This window comes from Salmo salar, chromosome 09, assembly GCF_965601325.2.
Source record: "Salmo salar chromosome 09, fSalSal1, whole genome shotgun sequence".
Taxonomy (NCBI): Eukaryota; Metazoa; Chordata; class Actinopteri; order Salmoniformes; family Salmonidae; genus Salmo; species Salmo salar.
In genome coordinates, this window is record NC_138299.1 from 26388341 (window position 1) to 26399806 (window position 11466).

Below are 11466 nucleotides of genomic sequence, written 5' to 3' on the forward strand. Positions count from 1 at the left end.
GACCCCTTAGCGCTCATTGGAGCTCAGTACAGAGTGATGGTAGCACTATCACTGCTGTGTTTCACAATGACAGATTGGAAATAAAGTTTATGCCTTACCTACAGAAACCATGAGTCAGGGCTCATGCTCCCAAAATTAGCTTTGTTATGACTGGATGGGCTGTTGTAATATACTGAAAACTGGGATAAGTCACCCTGATGTGTCATAATTCCAGTGTTTTCTGTGCTCTCCTTTTTCAAAACAGTTTTGTATTCAATATCTGCCGAGATGGCACTGCTGACTTGTCAAGGAGGGAATACCAATTTATGTTTAGTGACATCGCTAGTGGGCATGTAGTTTACACATACACCACTTATCTCAGACAAGTTCAAGAATCCCATCTCAGACAAGTTCAAGAATCCCATCTAACAATTAACCAAAGGTTGTTTATCTGTAACTAAATTGAACAAAAATATAACAGTTGTGGATAGCAAAACATTTAATGACTGGAAAAAATACAACACAAAACCTACAAAAATTAATGTGCAGTCAAGTAAATCCCCAAAATACACCAATATCGCATAAATCGAATGTCTTAAATTACAGAGTTAATGTGCAGTGACTAATAGCGCTATGTTAACAAAAGCAGTGAGGTTGTGGGAAAAGGAGAGTAGGGCTGGCTGGCAATTTGGCAGGATGAGAAAATGTGATTCAACAACTTCTCAAAATGGCCTCCTTGTTTAAATTGCATCAATATCAAAGTAGTCCTCTTCCTCGTCAGGCTTGTCCGGTTTTACGGTCTCCACTTTCAGTTCCCGAGCAGAAGAATCATATACAACCTGAGGAGAGAGCAGGATGGAAAATAAGAGTTCATTTGTGCGTTATACTGGCATCAAAACTCAAACCTTTATCTCCACAATTTTGTGATATCCAAAAATGGTAGTTAGTCTTGTCCCATCCCTTCAACTCCCCTACAGACTCGGGACAGGCAAAGGTCGAGAGCCATGCGTCCTCCGAAACACGACCCTGCCAAGCCGCACTGCTTGCTTAACCCGGAAGCCAGCAGCACCAATGTGTCTGATGAAACACCGTACAACTGACGATCATGGTCAGCTTGCAGGTGCCCGGCCCACCACAAGGAGTCACTAGAGCGCGATGAGAAAATGAAATCCCGGCCAGCCAAACCTTTCCTAACCTGGACGACGCTAGGCCAATTGTGCACCGCCTCACAGGTCTCCCGGTCACGGTCGGTAGTGACACAGCCTGGGATTGAACCTGGGTCTGTAGCGACGCCTCAAGCACTGCAAAGCAGTGCCTTAGACCGCTGCGCCACTCGGGAATTATCATTTAATTTTATCTGATGTGGAATAGAGTTCCATGTAGCCATGGCTCTATGTAATACTGTGCGCCTCCCATAGTCTGTTCTGGACTTGGGGATTGTGAAGAGACCTTTGGTGGCATATCTTGTGGGGTATGCGTGGGTGTCCGAGCTGTGTGCTAGTAGTTTAGACAGACAGCTCGGTGCATTCAACCTGTCAACACTTCTTACAAAAACAAGTAGTGATGAAGTCAATCTCTCCTCCACTTTGAGCTATGAGAGATTTACATGCATATTAATGTTAACGCTCAGTGTACATTTAAGGGCCACCCGTGGTGCCCTGTTCTGAACCAATTGTAATTTTACAAGGTCCCTCTGTGGCACCTGACCACACGACTGAACAGTAGTCCAGGTGTGACAAAACTAGAGCCTGTAGGCCCTGCCTTGTTGATAGTTGTTAGAAAGGCAGAGTAGCACTTTATTATGGACAGACTTTTCCCTATTTTACCTACTGTTGTATCAACATGTTTTGACCATAAGTCAACTTGCTCAATTTCTACATTTATTGCAAGAATTAGTTGAGGTTTAGTGAATGTTTTGTCCCAAATACAATGCTTTAAGTTTTGGAAATATTTAGGGCTAACTTATTCCTTGCTACCCACTCTGAAACTAACTGCAGCTCTTTGTTAAGTGTTGCAGTCATTTCAGTCGCTGTAGTAGCTGACTAGTGTATAGTGTTGAGTCATCCGCATACATACACACACTGGCTTTACTCAAGGCCCGTGGCATGTCATTAGTAAAGATATTAAAAAGTAAGAGGCCTGGACAGCTACCTTGGGGAATTCCTGATTCTACCTGGATTATGTTGGAGGCTTCCATTAAAGAACACCCTCTGTTCTGTTACAAGAAAATCTTTATCCACAATATAGCAGGGGGTGTAAAGCCAAAACGTGCGTTTTTCACATCAGCAGACTACGATTGTTAATGTCAAAAGCAGCACTGAAGTCTAACAATCATCAATCTCTCTCAACAACTCATCAGTCGAGTGGCGCAGCGGTCTAAGGCACTGCATCTCAGTGCTAGAGGCATCACTACAGACACCCTGGTTTGAATCCAGACTGTATCACAACCGGCCGTGATTGGGAGTCTCATAGGGTGGCGCACAATTGGCCCAGCGTCGTCCAGGTTTGGCCGGTGTTCACTAAGCATATCCTAGTAGCCCAACTCAAACCACAAAGTATAAACTGTGCAAGCTATGAAAATATCAGTGGACAGTCTGACCAGTACCTCCACATTTTCATCCTCTGCCTCTTCTTCCTCACTGCCCTCGCTCTCTTCCTCTGCCTCCTTCAGCCACTTGATGAAAGGAGCTGCCTTCGCATGGATCTCTTTGGCAAGTTCCTTAGAGACATATTTCTTAGACACCTGAAATATATAAAGTAATGAGCAATGACACTCACGGAGAAGGAGCAAACAAATTTTCATGACAAAAAGTTATATTTGACAAGAAACTAGGTATTAAGGTGGTCAGTCTGACATGCAGCTGTATTGAACCGTGTGTGAGAGCATGTACAAGTTTAACCACACACCTTCTCTGCCCAGGACAGTATGACATCCTCCTCCACTAGGTCAGCATCATACAGGTCTTTGAGTATGACAGGCACACGGGGCAGCAGCTGGGCTTGGTGCAGCTTTACCAGGCACTCAAATCCTCCCAGGAGGTATTTCTGGGCCTTCTTATTATTCACACAGAACTAAAGACAAGGAGTAACAAAACCACAATCAATTTGGCAAGGTTTTGGTCAACTTTGTCCCCTCTTGAACACATTACCACAGTGGTAAGAGGTTATGACAGAGGTCAAATGTAACAATGGAGGTTTGAAGACTCACGCGAAGGAAATGGCGTTTGTATTTCTTTATCTGGTCACGGATGTTTTCGTCAAACAGTAGTTCGCTTAGGATCAGCGGTCCCATGGCCGTCACATCCAGACGCTCTGCCTCTGCCAAGATCTCCTTATCAGCTGCATCAATAGCGCCATCCTCCCTTTTTTGCTGGAGAAAGTAACCAGTGAGAAAGCTTTTAACATGATTTTCAAAATAGCCCCTAAGCAGCCAAGAAACACAGATTGCGCTGTGTTGAATAGGGAAAAAAATGACTTAAGGCCAGTCAAAACTTCTAGGTCGCCATCATAAAACATTCACTCTCATTGTACCCCTATATCAATGAGATATTTTCACAATGGATCACCGACCTTCATTGCCCTTGTAATTGATTTCAGGCACAACTTACTTTGACAAAGTTATAGAATATGTTGACCCTCTCCTCCAGGGTCTTCTCCAGGTCCTCACTGAGGGTCAGGTTTTTGGCATGGGCACTAATCTCCTCCATTCTTCTTCTCTGTGCCTCCTCCGTGGTCTCCTCTGCCCAATCCTCGTCATCATCGTCACCGTCCTGATACACAACACACGTTCTCAAGGGATCAATAGCTGCTAGACAGACAGGCTTGGGTTACTGAGAGACTAGTCCTTCAGAACAATGACAGCATGGAGGGGGGTGATAAGAGGTTGGTTCCCCCTTTTCAACCACTAGCATTAAAAACTTAAACTGACATGGCTTGCACACATTAATGAGGATACTCACCACAGCATCAGGGGCATCTATGTCGTTATGATTCCCAGCCTCTACGCTGCCAGAGCCATTTTCCTTGTCCTTCTTACGGTTCTTCTTCTCCTTCTTCTCCTTCACAGATCCAGGTTCGTTTTCTGTTGAAAAAAGCCCTTGGTGCTTTGTCACTCAACAGGCCACTTATCAGACTTGACTTTAAGATAAGAAAAACAAACCGGTCATGGGCAAATTCTTATTGTGTGCTTACCTGGTGGGTTTTTGAGGATAAACGTGCAGAGCTTGTGTCGAGTGTCTAACATGCCACGATACCCACAGGCCTTACAGGAGTTACCAATGGTTTGTTTCTTAGGATTGATATGCTGCAATGAAAGGTCAACCAACTTATCATAATCACCCTTTATACCACCCATAATAGACAAGCAATCACATACCCAAAACAGACCATAACTACATTGCAGGAAAAAAAGCCACTTTATCTCTCATTGCTGTGTATGATGTAGCAGATGAGATCCCAAATGGCTGGGGCATGCACAAGCAGGACCCAGAAAGGCAGAAATGGTTGGCAGGATGTCAAATAAAACTACATAAAAACATGACCGGGGCTTTATTCTATCTACACGCCTCAGAAAGGACATACACTACACTGGGAGTGAATTAAAAGACATGATTAAAAAAAGGAAGAAACACTACCAGGAAATAACAAAGGACAAAAAATGTTGATCAAATATTTACCAAATCAGTTTCAGGGTTATCACACTCAGGACACAGCACAAATTTACGGATAAATATGTCAAGCATGTCCTGCAACTTGTTCGCCTCATGGGATCCGTTGACGATGAAGCGGTCATTCTTTGCATCAAACTGGGTCTGCGCACCAAGCTCACAACCAAAAAACTTGGTCGGATCTGCAAAGAGGATATGAGTTGCAATCAACATCCACTAAGCTAATGGATGGTTATGCACACAACAGATACCTAACATTTAGTGAAGTGAAGGTAACATATCAATGTATGGTGCAAGTCAACGTAACCACTTTAGAATCAACACTATGGTAGTGGGGAGGTCAACTTACATGTTGGAGGCCGACTCAGTGCCTTTGCAACATCAGTCATGTTGACAATGACCGTCTTGATTCCATTTCCCTTGCCCTCAACCTGGACACAAATCAAACCACAAAAACCATAAATAACTTAACAGAATAATTTTGTACATGGACCACCATTGAGTCCTGCACATTTCATTGGAAAACATAACTGACCAAGGATGCAAATATCAAGAATGTGTAATGACGATGCTATTTTCCTGACAGGATCGTGACAATATTATACCAGATAATCACCTTAGCAATCAGACGGGGCATCTTGTAGCGATAGAACTGGTCTGCCACGCTGCGGTTGACGTTGACCGACATTTTGACTGGCTACTAGCACTATCAGTAAGATAAAAAGATCTTGAATGGGGATTTTTTGGGATCTTCTGTCTGGAAAAGAGGGGATGACATAAACGACTGCAAGCGTGCTCAGTCTCTGACATGAAAAATTGTTTGCCACTGTGGCCGCAAGCGCCTTGATCGTAGACTAGGTTTCCTCCACACAGGTTCCAACAGCTGCGCAACAGCTCTGAAAAGAGGGGAGAAAGGCATGGACATCAACTCTAGTTCCATAGATTTTGATAACTTCCTAGATGGCAATGGCTTTTATTGACTACCTAAGTAGCCTATATAATTATCTGACTTTACCTTTTAGTTACAACCTGTATGTATAGTTGTTGGGTATGTTGCTAGCTAGCTACCCACCCAATGTGTCAAGTTAGTGTGGCTCTCGTGAAATATCGCCACTGACATTGTCAAACTCAATTATGAGACCCCGTGTGGCTCAGTTGGTGGCGCTTGCAACGCCTGGGTTGAGTGCAGTACGAAAACGTATGCACTAACTAACAGATAGTCAACTGATCTCGCTTTACCGTGAACTAAAACACAGCAAACGTGTCTAACGTTAATACATGTAGGTATACGCATTCTTTCACTTCGATATACAAACGAGGTCGGGTTGATTAGCAACCGGGAAGCCAGACTGATGAATCTAGGTAAGTTAGCGCTGCAGAGTGCGTCATGATTTATCAGATGGCAGGGGTGATGGGAGACGCCATTTTGATATTCTTATTTAGCGGAGACATAACTACGCCACGAATTTCACTATAAAAAGTAGCTACATCGAAATATACATACAACAAAAACAAAGCGTATATATTTACGACAGCTGCATATGTCTATAGCTGGTCATTATGCACTCACCGTTTTCGTAAAACAAAGACATAAACAACGATGGTCGTCCAAGAGGCACAGTGAAGTGTTGCCTAGTACTGCTGCTGCCAATAGCTGGTGTGTTGCTGGGATTGTAATTCAATGATGCAAGGTGGCAGAATTTCGGAGGTGATAAACGATCTAGCAGATTCTTGCCCCTGTTGTGAAAATATTCGGGACGCCGTCAGAGTTGGGGTGTCTAAGAAAAAAATAAAGAGTTAGTCAGCAGAAACTAGTTAGATACAGCGACTAACGTTAGCTAGCTAAACACGTTTTGATACACTCGCGCTAACGTTAGATAGCTAGCTTTGGCTAAATATAACATGGACTCAATCCAGCTATATCATACAACAATTATTAGTTAGCTAGCTAGACACCTCGCTATCAGATGGACGATAGTAAAATTGCTTCGCTACCTCTCGAACGTTCTCTCAGACAGGATGATTATTCTGTAGCCAAAACGTGAACTTCTTCTTCGATTAAGTTTAACGGCGGTTGGCACCCAATAAATGTTGCATTACCGCCACCTACTACTAGACTGTAGTACAACTCCCTTATACTTTGCTTGAAGAAATAAATAAACAAAAACCCTAACATCTAACACTGTACTCACAAAAAAAGAACACCCCCCCTACTCCACTATTTAAATCTATAAGGATGGGACAACACCACTTAACACACCCTGGAACTCTTCTGATGTCAAGTCTCGAACACCCAAATACCTCTCTGCAGCTGACACTACAACCTCAATTTTCTGCAACTTACGTTCCAACCTTGCAGTACAGTTGATAACCATTACTATAAATGCAAAAAATCCAATCTTACTGAAACATATATTACTTGTTGCCCTGTACTGGTACAGATCTACTACTCACACCACTCCTCTTAGGATCCCTCCCCCTTGACCCGTCTTCCTCTACTTTCTTCACTGCCTCCGCATATGACAACTTCTGAACTATTCTAACCCTGGAAACCTCAACCTGCCTCTCTCGCACGGGACATTTCTGATCCCCAGCCCCATGGACACCCCTACAATTAACACATACCGCTACTTTCCCCAATGCTACACATTCCTTTGTCTCATGCCCTTCTGCACACTTCTCACACCAAGGAACCTCCCTCCTACACACTGCTGTCACATGCCCATAAGCTTGACACCTGTAACAACGTAATGTATTCGGCACAAAAGCTCGTACAGGATAACTTATATATCCTAACATCACTTTGTCAGGCAAAGAATCAACATCAAAACTCAAAAGAACAGACAATTACTTTTCTGTTTCACCAACTCACGCCACCCTGTCTGTGTCGCACCAAACGATGAGCATCACAAACACTGGGAATCTTCCCGTTCAGTTGGTCAACTTTTACATTTACCGCTACGCCAGTAATCACTCCTTTCAATGGTGCCCTTTTCTTGTGAGCAAAACAAATCACATTTCTTGCCCCCATTTGTTTAACGCGGAGCACCTTCCTCTCTGGTACTGATAAAATGATTGCATCATCATTAGTTCAGCTTTGAATAATCATGATTGTCATGTTAACAATAAGGAAACGTTTCGAGCTCACTTGGGAAAATTCCCTTTATCCTGATACACAACCACTACCACACCCACTGCCAACACCATCTCTGGTTAGCTGTTGTAAAACAAATAGCCTTTGGTTTGGTACTATATTTCTCAGTCAATCAATATATTTCTACTGTGGCAGACACAAATATATTAACTTTTCCTCTTCTTTTTCTCTCTCTATGAAACCAGGCCACCAGCATGTCAGGGCCAGTTATGAGTGGATAGCAATAATCCCAGGAGGAATGTTTGGGAATTTGGTTGTATGAGTGTGGAATGGAACAACCAGGTAGAGCAGTTGTAAATATTCCCCCACTCCTTGAATTTTTTCCAGACCTAGGAAAGTTTGGGAAAAATTCAAAAGGGTAGACGGTGTTCACCCATATAGGAAAGTTCTACACTGTAATGGGCTCCCGTGTGGCTCAGTGGTCTAAGGCACTGCATCTCAGTGCAAGAGTTGTCACTACAGTCTCTGGTTTGAATCCAGGCTGTATCACATCTGACTGTGATTGGGAGTACAATAGGGTGGTGTACAATGGGTCCAGTGTTGCCGGGGTAGGCTGTTGTTGTAAATAAGTGTTTGTTCTTAACTGATTTGCCTAATTAAATAAAAATAAATAACCTCCAGCATGTTTATCTTTCAAACACATTTTAAATGTATTGTGTCCTATCATCAGTTACTCCTATTAACTATTAACAGGATTATTGTAAAAAAAACAGTCCTCACAATGAGTCTATTGTTACAAAATGTAATGTTATATAGGCAGGCATCCAGTACAATGCAGCCACAGAAACTGAAAGCAACACCATGACTGTGGAGTGTCGCTAATGGGAAAAGGGGTAAATTCCCTGCTCCAGCTCTACTGTACATAGTTCGGCAGACAGCCTCTTGTATGGACATTGGTGGTTGGCTGACAAACTGTGACTTACAGTATCCCTCATCTGTACTACTGTACATGCACCTGCTCCATCCCCTCAAGATATTACATCATAATATCTACCTACTTGGATTCTGACTGAGGACCAGTTGAGTTCAGCATTGGTACTTTTTGTGGCAATCGGTGTGTCAGACAATCAACCCAAAAGAGAACCGTGAAGAGATTAATCTTGATGACCAGAAAAGGTAAGGAGGAAGGATGAGAATCGTCTGATGAAGAACAGTACACTACATGCAGATGGTGAGATCCAGATTCTTACTATGGTCTACCTATTGTTTGTCATTCATCATGTTTGTTCCAAAAGCAAGAAGATATGTCTACATTTCTTGGGATCAATTAATTATTTTAATGTAATGTATTATGACCAAAGCAATCAGTATTCAATTTATATTGAATCAACTTAGAGTACATGTATGGTATAATAATGGTAATTTGTTTTTTGTTCAGTGAGACTCAGAAGAAGGACGATACAGACTCAGAAAACTTGCTCCAAAGATACTTTCACCGTATGGAGGCGTCTGTGGACAAACACTTCCCTAAACTGCCAGCAGAGGACACTATGAATCAACTGAAGTGCTACCTAAAGGAGGTGCAGAGAACTATGCTGGGGGAGCTTCTGAGGTTAATACCCCTGCTCAAAGAGGCTGAGTTGCTGAGGCATTGGATTGCTTGCTATCATCTGTGTACGTTTGATTGTGTACACCAGATCTTTCAGCTTATTTACACAATGGGGCAGCAGGTAGCCTAGTGGTTAGAGTGTTGGGCCTGTAACCAAAAGGTTGCTGGATCAAATCCCTGTGCTGGCAAGGTAAGCATCTGTTGTTCTGCCCCTGAATAAGGCAGTTCATGGGTAGGCTGTCATTGTAAATAAGAATTTGTTCTTAACTGACTTGCCTGGTAAAATAAAGGAGGTCTTTACTGTGTTCTACACAGGTACTCAGTGTAACAATGGAGCTGCTAGGACACCCTGACCTGAGGCTCTCCAAGCAGTTGACCTTCTCCTTCTGACAGACTGGTTCCCACAGGGTGAGAGGCAACTACTGGCCACTGTCCAGGTGAATCACGTATAGGGTCGTTAATGTCATCTCAAAACAAACAAATCAGTACAGGTGTCCTACTTCTTGAGGGTTAGATTTCTAACATGTATCGATTTTTAAACATATATTTGTGATAATAATCCAAGCAGTTCCTGTGAATATAATATTTAACTCATTTCGGTCTATCAGTACACCTTCTGAGTCTCTCTCTCTTTCTTTCTGACCCACCGCAGGATGACATCTGTGAATAGTCAGGTAGAGAGGTGTGTCTCTCTGGGGAAGATGCCTTCATCCACCTGTATCTGGATGTCATTCAGGTACTTCAACCAGCAGGGATGTGCACAGAGATTATACAGTGTATCCCTGTAAGTCTATACTAAGACATTTCTCTCCATGTCTCTTTTCTTCCTCTGCGTAGTGCATCAGTTCTGTGGTCCAAAGAGCAAAGATGATGAGCCAAACTCTGATGCTCATGGCACATATAGTCTGTTGGCAAGAGCTACAGGACTTCATAAAAAGGTAGGTCTCGCTTTTTCTTAGTCCCACAACTGTTTCATGGTCTATAACTGTTTGACCAGGCACAATGTTGAATGAATGTGCTAAACTGTGCAGGTATGTCAATGTTGAAAATAAACACCTTCAGAAACAAGCAAGAATGGGCATGTCTGGTACAATGCACTTCTTCAAGACTTTCAACACCTGCAATGAACTCAAGTGAGTTTCTCTATTCTTCTTATGCTGTTTGCAATCAGTAATGATAGTTTATTCCATTACAATGAGCATGACATAAAATCAAATCTCATGTATCACTGTTGGATCATGGTCATCATTATGATTATAAATTATTATGTTTCTTTTGCAGGCTGTATGTTCCAACGATTGCCAGAGATAACAAGTTTTGACTGTGTTAAAACCATTTCAACACTTAAGGGGATGGAAGCTTTTGCTTTTAAGTTTCTTCTGGAAAGACCAATTCAATTTGCACAGGTGCATTTCCCCCCCAGCTGCAAATAAATGATATAGCAATTAGCAGTTAGCCTCTGTTAAAAATCAACAAATTCCCCACTTTCAATGTGCACTCTTGAACATCCTAGAAACACATTAATATTGTCATCGTAATTTCTTATTTAATGATATTGAAAACATTAAGAGAAACTGGACGATGTACAATGTTTTATGATCCCCAGATTTCCTTGAAGAAGTATTTCAAAAGAGAGGATGAACAAATGGAAAATCAAATGAAAGAGATTGAAGAAATGTTCCCAGAACCTTCCCAAAGACCAGGACATGCAAAAGGTGTGTTTACTGTTCACATCTGGTGTGAGAGCATTACTATTGCAATTATAACAAAACTGTAAAGTCAGGTACTCAACACTTGTCTCTTGTTCTGTTGGGAATATTGTATTATACATCTTTCTCCTTTCTCTCTGCAGATTGTGATTAACAAAGCCTATCAGCGCATCGCCCCCCTGTACCTCCAACACCTGGTGCAGAGCAACCATGGGAAGCTGGTGGAGAGATGGGATTAACGTGGGCAAAAGAATGACGCGTGATGCCGAGCTCCTTTACTCCATATTCCCAGGGCTGGTGAGAGCTAGACCTGTACACCAGTTACTATACATTTATTCTCTCTATCTGATCAGATACAGCTGGTTCATCTCAGAAAATGGCCAAAATTCAGAATCATGTTGAACAGTG

General features: G+C 42.5%; 1 protein-coding gene across 3 annotated transcripts; it reads right to left on the reverse strand.

Annotated features, from left to right (window-relative positions):
* Positions 1-460: 460 nt before the first annotated feature.
* LOC106610956 (eukaryotic translation initiation factor 5) lies at positions 461-6798 on the reverse strand. 3 transcript variants are annotated; one of them, XM_014210684.3, is made up of 12 exons: positions 6642-6798; positions 6217-6424; positions 5263-5542; positions 4996-5077; positions 4656-4828; positions 4171-4282; positions 3939-4060; positions 3588-3749; positions 3188-3349; positions 2887-3051; positions 2585-2722; positions 461-818 (listed from the first exon to the last, which is right to left on the reverse strand). In XM_014210684.3, the coding sequence occupies exons 3-12, from the start codon at positions 5332-5334 to the stop codon at positions 720-722; spliced, it is 1287 nt and encodes a 428-aa protein (XP_014066159.1). In that variant the 5' UTR covers positions 5335-5542; positions 6217-6424; positions 6642-6798; the 3' UTR covers positions 461-719. The 3 variants fall into 3 exon arrangements, with proteins under 3 accessions (XP_014066159.1, XP_014066157.1, XP_082811814.1); XM_014210682.3 differs by having other exon boundaries at positions 3939-4075; XM_082955688.1 differs by lacking the exon at positions 6642-6798 and having other exon boundaries at positions 3939-4075; positions 6217-6631.
* Positions 6799-11466: the final 4668 nt, after the last annotated feature.

Bases quoted from the DNA above. Each gene is read 5' to 3' on its own strand.
- LOC106610956 (XM_014210682.3), bottom strand. From the start codon at position 5,334: ATGTCGGTCAACGTCAACCGCAGCGTGGCAGACCAGTTCTATCGCTAC. The intron at 4,283-4,655 runs GTAAATATTTGA...CTTTCATTGCAG, and splicing joins ATAACCCTGAAACTGATTTG to CATATCAATCCTAAGAAACA. The intron at 3,750-3,938 runs GTGAGTATCCTC...GTTGTGTATCAG, and splicing joins TAGATGCCCCTGATGCTGTG to GACGGTGACGATGATGACGA.